A 7,155-nucleotide genomic window follows, 5' to 3' on the forward strand; every position below is an offset into this window, starting at 1 on the left:
TTCAACTGTAACTCATTTATCTCCGACTCGCAGTCTTTTCTCAGCTTAGCTCCTCTCCTGCATAACATTCGATTCCAGCACAATGCTGTGTTGTGTCTGTACTATGCTCTTTCAGGGGCAGGCTCTCTGAGCTCAGGAAGAGAGGCCAGTGTAACACACACACACACACACACGGGATGAGAACCTCTGGCATGGGCTTTCCCACCACTGCCCTCTCTGTATCAACATACTTACACAAACAAACTCATTCACACTGCTGCACCATCAAACAAGGCTTTTTGTCTCTTACACAACCAGCCTACTACACACACACACACAGAGTTATCTCCACACATCTGCATGTAAGCTCATTACTGCGTTCAAAACAAAAACTCTCAGACTGCAGCATGAATCTTTGTACTTCAAGGGTCAAGTGCAGCCTTCATGCTTCACCGATTTTCTCCTTTTGACCATCTTCAAAACTTCAAATCAGAAACTTAGTCATTAATGGTTATGATAAACATTTATTTACACAACACCTTAAAGATATTTCGTCCCTTAGAAGAATTTGCGTGACACACGTCCTTACTACTGATAATAATAAGGAAACAGACACAATGTAAGTACCCATGAAAGCCACAAGAAAGATAAGTATGATTATTTTTTGTAAACATATCTCATAGTGTTAATCTCATCCTGCATTTGATTTAATCTCATTAGAATATATATAAAAAATAGAATTAACAAAAAAACTAGATAATATCTGATCTTGGACTTGAGCCCAACATACACATCCTGTATCGAAAAGACTCAAAAACTAAATATATAGAAAACATTTCTGGACAAATATAGCTTACTGACTTCAGTCTACATGGTGATGCAAAGTAACAACTCAGAGACATATGGATCTCCACACCCGGCGCTGGTGAGAAATATGAAACTGTACAGTACATCGTTTGATACTACATGTGTACCATTTAACAGGGAAACTATATTTTGTATAAAAATAGCAGCCAACAAGTTGCAACTCCAAAAGATCTTTGGCTCATACAAGGTGACGAAGATTGGGTCCAATTCACTGGATTGTGAACAGATAGTTTTTTTTATAGATCAATAAATGCCATTGGACACTGATGGCAAACATGACCTAACAGAAGGCACTTGAAAGACGTGAAGAGGAGACACAGGTCACAAGCTTAACAAGTAGATGCAGAAAACCCCCGAATAAAAAACATATTTGAAAACATCATGATTTTTTCATCAAACCACGTAACTGTACTCCTTCATATCAATCCCCAAAATGACTAAGACAACAAAAGCAAGACATTATCTCCACTTCATAAGTGGAGTCACACGCGGAATGACTGTTTCTCATCATGTGACCCTGTCTCACTATCGACAAGAGCCTCGCTGCAACCTACAAATGTGTCGTCTCACATGTTGCTCTCATATGTGCATTGACTTATAGGAAGGCGAGCTTTGATTGACTGACGCGAATTTCCAAAACAGATACAATCTGAGGAGGCTGGTGAAGATTCCTGGAGTGTTTGGAACCTGGGATGAGCACAAACGGGGAGAAAAAGAAAAGACATAAACAATGGCAGTTTTCCTTTAAATCAAACAATGATGAAAGCTGCGTTCACAAGCGTCTTACCACAATATAGTTATCGTTTAGCTGCAGGCCGTAAAGGACCCAGGAGGTTGAAGTGAAGAAGGTGGCCACAGCCAGGGGGAAGGACAAGCACTGCACGTCACCACTACGCACTATCTGCACCTGAAGGAGAGGAGAGCAGCACAGTGACAATTAGTTAACAATGAAACTTTATTTGAATGCTGCATTCATTTATGTGTTTGTATTTACAGAGAATCAAATGACTGCAATGTGCAATGTGAAAAGAATAATTTGTAGTAACAAGCAAATACAACTATAGCATAGCTCTGCATTTCACTGCCACTCTGAGCATTTTATTGCTTTTAAGATTTAGGTTTTCCAGCCCACATTTATATTTTGGGGGGTTTTGTCTCATCAATCCTGTTTCCAGACGCTGTACAAGGTTGTTTTTGGCAAAAAGTGGAGCATTTAGCAGACAAAGATAAACTTATTTCTCCTCATGATCTGGTGAAAAACTAAAACGGAGCTAAAAGAAGAAATGTGAATATTAGACTTCCACATCTGTGATGCCCAGAATAATGAATCCAAATTCATTTTAATGATGATGTCTGTCTACTGGAAGTCTAATCGTGTTTTTTCCCCCGTCTGTTTGTTTGTCAGCAGAATTACGCAAAACCAGGAATGTTCAAGCCTACCGGCAAGACTGGAGGGTTAAAACCAGAGAAGCTGGTTTGTACAGTCTGATACAAGTTTTTTAAATGCATTTGTTTAAATCCCACATACAGTAATTCTATGACGGTTTATTCTTCCATCTGATGTTCTCACATCTGGTCGTTACAACTCTATTATCAACAGGTATGATTTTTATGAATATCGTCTTAACATGGAATTTCCCTTTAAAAGATCAAAGGCACATCTGCAGTGAGCTGGAATAACCTGTATGAGGATGGCTTAGGGTTTAGTCATTAGGTGTAGTACCAGCATTACATTATGTAAACTGTAAAAAGAAAACTAAATGTAACCAAGGGGATGAGGAACAAACAGTCAGAGGGGCAATAACAGGAAGACACAGATGAGGAAAAGAAAGGCAGGAAACTCTCTGTGGGTCATTTGGAAGTGTGAGGCAGATGGAGGGAAGGAGACAAACAGGATGGTGGACGGACCCAAAAGATGATACGTAGACAAAAAAGGAAAGAGAGAGAACAAGGGATTTATTCCTTCACCGGTAAATAGCTGCACGTGCAGAGTTGACATGAAGAAGAGGGGAAATAATGTGCTGCTTACAGTTGTATACAGAGAGTGCTGGGTGAATACTGTGAAGCTTGACATTCAGTATGTGGAATTACAGCCCTAGACATGATTTACTGGATTGTGAACAGAATGACTTCCTTCTGAGAAAGTCTGTACTTTTACTGGAAACATTAACTCTATATTTATAAATCATTAAACGTTACTCCTTTAGTCGGCTACTTAGCTACTTAAGAGCATGAACAACTCATTTCAAAGGTCTGAAGATTATGGACTATACAATGTTATGGCTGCACTTTGAAAAGCAGCCAGTCGTCCTTTGACTGATTCTTCTGGGTTTTATTGAGTATTAAAGCAGCCGTGACTAGTTCCCATGAAAAACAGCTTCCACTGAGACATGAGCTGACTGAGACTGAGACAACATTCATCGTGCAATTCAATGAAGAACTACTTTAAGTATCGTTTTTAAATGAAAGATACTTAAAATAACTCAATCTAATGCAAAATAAGATATGAAAATAATTAGGGAACAATTATATCAAAGTCAAACAACATTATCTTGATGTTACCATGCTATGAACTCCAATTTGTTAGGGTTGTTACTGACTAGATGTAATGGGAAAAAAATACTCATACAGCTATTTAAAAGTCAAAAATAAGAAGAATAAGAAGAATAAGAATAAGAATAAGAAGAAGAAAATCATAATTTCCCAAAGCCCACATTTAAGCGATAAATGGGTTAGCTTTGTCCTCTAATATCTGACTGTGATGTAAAACAGGGAAGTCAAAAAGTTAATTCTCAAATCTGAGAGCCTGGCACAAACACATATTTGGCATTTGTTGTTTTATAAAAGTCTTATTATTATATATATTCCAAGTGTTGACAGTTACTTTTCTTTACATAAACTAATTTCACTTTGTGCATATTAGCAGATTTTGTTTGATACTTTTCTCCACCCCACCATCCCACTGTGTATTCCAGATAACAGACTGTTATCTTTGGATTGTTTATCCGACTTTGTCTGTTGGCGGTGTTTGTCTGTGATGCACGCGAGTCGTACCAGGTCGGTGAGCGGGGACAGGTACATGCTGACGGTGACCACGCTGCAGGTCAAGCCCAGCTGGCTGAGCTGAGTCTCTCCCTCGGGGAGGAACACGCTGAAGTAGAACCAACCGCCGACCAGCACCACACCGGCTGCAAGAGTCTCGGACATCACCAACCTCTGAAAGAGACGCGCAGGGAGATGCTGAGAGACAGATGTGCAGGACTTTCACAGCTCAAACAAGTTGGATCTCCCCTCAGTTGGGTGTTTTCTGCAGAGCAACACTGACCTTTTGGTTGGTGTATTTTAAGTACATGATGATGTAAACGACCTGGAGGAAAGCTCCGATAACGTTGACCAGGATAATCGTCTGATCCCGCTTCAGAATCCCATAATACAACCAACCTAGGTTACTATGGAAACAAGACAAGCATGACACACCTGTGGCACTGAACTGATGACAGCAGCTAATGTTCAGACCTGGTATTAACATCCATCCTGAGAGATCAGATCACACTTGGACAACTTTATGCAAATGTGTTAACACCTGAAATTAAAATGCGTCCTGCATGTGGCTCCTGTGAACACTTGTGATCGGATCTCACTTCCCAGCCCCAAATGCAAATAGTCACTTATGTCACTTGTGTTCGCAAAAAAACAAATGTTGTTTTAACCTAGTTTGTGATTGTTGTGCAGGGAGACAGAGGGAGACAGAGAGAGAGGGAAAGCAGAGTCAGGAGGGGCTGAATGGATGAATGCACGCAGCTATGTAGAAAAGTGTCAGTCATTGTGTTGTGGTCAGATTTGATATTAAGGTGGGGGAGAGAAGCTTAAAAGTAAGTTGTTGCAGACCGTCTCCTGATGTGATTGGATCAGATGTTGATACCACGTCTGAACAGGACCAGAGAACGATTCAGGGTTGTGCAAAAACACACTCACTTTAGACATGTGGTGAGGAAAGGGAGAAACTGGATGTTGTCAGTACTTTTGGATGCTCGCATCTTCTTTAGGTCGCTCCTGGAAAACACACACACACACACACACACACAAAATCATAATAAACTTGATTTATAGAGCACTCGTCTGAACAGAGAGAAATAAAGAACGAAACATATTCAGAGATACACGTTTGGTTTACTTGTGACTTTAAAGAAACACTTGTATCTGTGTGGTACAACAACAACAACAACAACACAACTTCATGCAGCAGCCACCACCAACACCCACGTCACCGCTGTCGTGTTTCCCAGCAGCCTCACTAAAGCAAACAGGAGTAAACCAGGATGTGGAGCAGCCATCAATCACCAGGACAAACTTACAGTCCAGTCGAGAACATCCCGACCGTGAACACGATGCAGGCCCATGACAGAAGCTGCAGCAAATCCATGGGACGACAGAGAAACGTCCAGCACACAACCAGCTCTGCTTCGTATCCTGCGTGCTTTCACTCACGAAAGCTTAATTTGCTTGAAACCACAGATAAACTAACTCCGTTGTCGTTTCTCGCCTCTCGCTGTATTTCCGTGTTTGCAATCAGTGTGCCGAAGATCTCTGCCCGGTGATTGGCTCCCTGCTGAAGCCGGTGGGGTGGATTTGGTCCAATGGGATACTGCAACGCGAGCGTACGTTTAGCGCTGCGTCATCACGTAGAGAGAATTTGTTAAAAGGATGTTGGATTTGAAGAAAATAAATGAATAAAAAAGATGTTGGATTTGAGCAGAGGATGAAGTGGATGAATAAGTATCACTCCACAAAAAGAGAAGAGAAGGATAGAAAGACAGAGGCTGTTGATATTTGTGCAAAATAAATGAAAATGTATATGCAGGTTAATGTCATATGCAGGTTAACACAGGGTTAACAGTCCAATGAAAGGTGTTGGACAAGAAGAAACCGGTTACAACACACAAATAACAGTGACATTAAAAAGGAGACAATTATTATCACTGCCATCACCAATAACAGTAATAACAATCATAACAGTAACAACAATAATACTAGCAACACAACAATTAAGGCACATTGAAAGGCTGATGATTAAAAATCTGTTCTCAGATGTTTTTTAAAAAAAATTCTATTGAGGGAGAGAGTTCCAGAGTTTTGGGGACAGCGGTGGAGAAGGCCATGTTCCCCAAACTCTTAGTCCCTCATCGACTTCATGGTGTTTTGACATATAGGACGGGGTGAGACCATTTAGTGCATTCTACACAATCTTAAGAATCCTGTAGCTGACAGGGAACCAGTGTAGAGAGGCGTTCCCCCTTTATGACCTAGTTCAAACTCTTGATGTAGCATGTTGAACCAGTTGAAGATGGGATCAAGAAGACTGAGTGATTTGATATCATTTTATATATATTTATATTTATGCTGCAACAAATTATATTATAATGAGCGGTCACAAGTAGAAAAAGCCGTAAACTTTTGGACCCATAGTTTCCATAAAAGCAGGTATATACTGATGGCTTCAAAATTTAAATTAAAAATTAAAAGCATTCTCAACAGGGGTGCACAACTATAATTTGATTAATTTCATTATATTAGTAGTAGATTTGAGCTGGTATCTGTCATTTCATTAATATCACATCGAAATTAAAATAAGGATTCATTTTAATCATGTGAATCAAAACATAGAACTACTGCTGCCTTCCCAATCAGCAAAGTTCAGGTATTTTTAACACACAGTACCTGAAACCCCCCCCACACACACACTGTAAACACTGTGAATCCTTTGCCGCAGACCTTTTTTTTTCAGTTTCATCTCTCAGAATATCTCTTGGATTTGGCCTTTAACTGTAATTATGTGTAATGTGTAATTTTTCACCTCTTCTTCTCCATTTCCCCTCAGTCCTTTATGAGATTGCATCTGTTTGACATTTCATTTTCCAGTGTTTTCCTGTGTATTATACTGGATTGCTTTGTCTATCACATTGTTATTTATTTCATTTTTGTGAAGATGATTTTTAAATGAAGCTCTTTAAGGTTATATCAATCCATCTTGTTCCATGTATTCAATGGCAAATAATTGATGGACGTGCGTTTGTAACTGAGCAACAATGCATGCGAGTTAAGGATTTTAAATTTTGAACATTTCTATATGACATCATATAGAACTGAATAATAACTACTTCCATGTTTGGTCTCTTCCTTCAATAGAACGCTGTCGTGTAGTGATATATTGTGCTGCATTGCAACAAGATATCTAAGAGCGTGTGATCACTACAGGGAATTTAAACTATGACGCGATTATGGAAAAACAAACAGTTCTGTTTTATGCTC

General features: G+C 39.6%; 1 protein-coding gene across 1 annotated transcript; it reads right to left on the minus strand.

Moving 5' to 3' along the window:
• Positions 1-487: 487 nt before the first annotated feature.
• Positions 488-5,427, minus strand: slc50a1 (solute carrier family 50 member 1). The gene is made up of 6 exons (XM_034611502.1): positions 5,202-5,427; positions 4,822-4,899; positions 4,172-4,295; positions 3,901-4,062; positions 1,634-1,753; positions 488-1,533 (listed from the first exon to the last, which is right to left on the minus strand). Exons 1-6 carry the CDS (start codon positions 5,267-5,269, stop codon positions 1,426-1,428), a joined length of 660 nt encoding a protein of 219 aa, XP_034467393.1. The 5' UTR covers positions 5,270-5,427; the 3' UTR covers positions 488-1,425.
• Positions 5,428-7,155: the final 1,728 nt, after the last annotated feature.

The sequence above is a fragment of the Hippoglossus hippoglossus genome, chromosome 16 (assembly GCF_009819705.1).
Source record: "Hippoglossus hippoglossus isolate fHipHip1 chromosome 16, fHipHip1.pri, whole genome shotgun sequence".
NCBI classification, from domain to species: domain Eukaryota; kingdom Metazoa; phylum Chordata; class Actinopteri; order Pleuronectiformes; family Pleuronectidae; genus Hippoglossus; species Hippoglossus hippoglossus.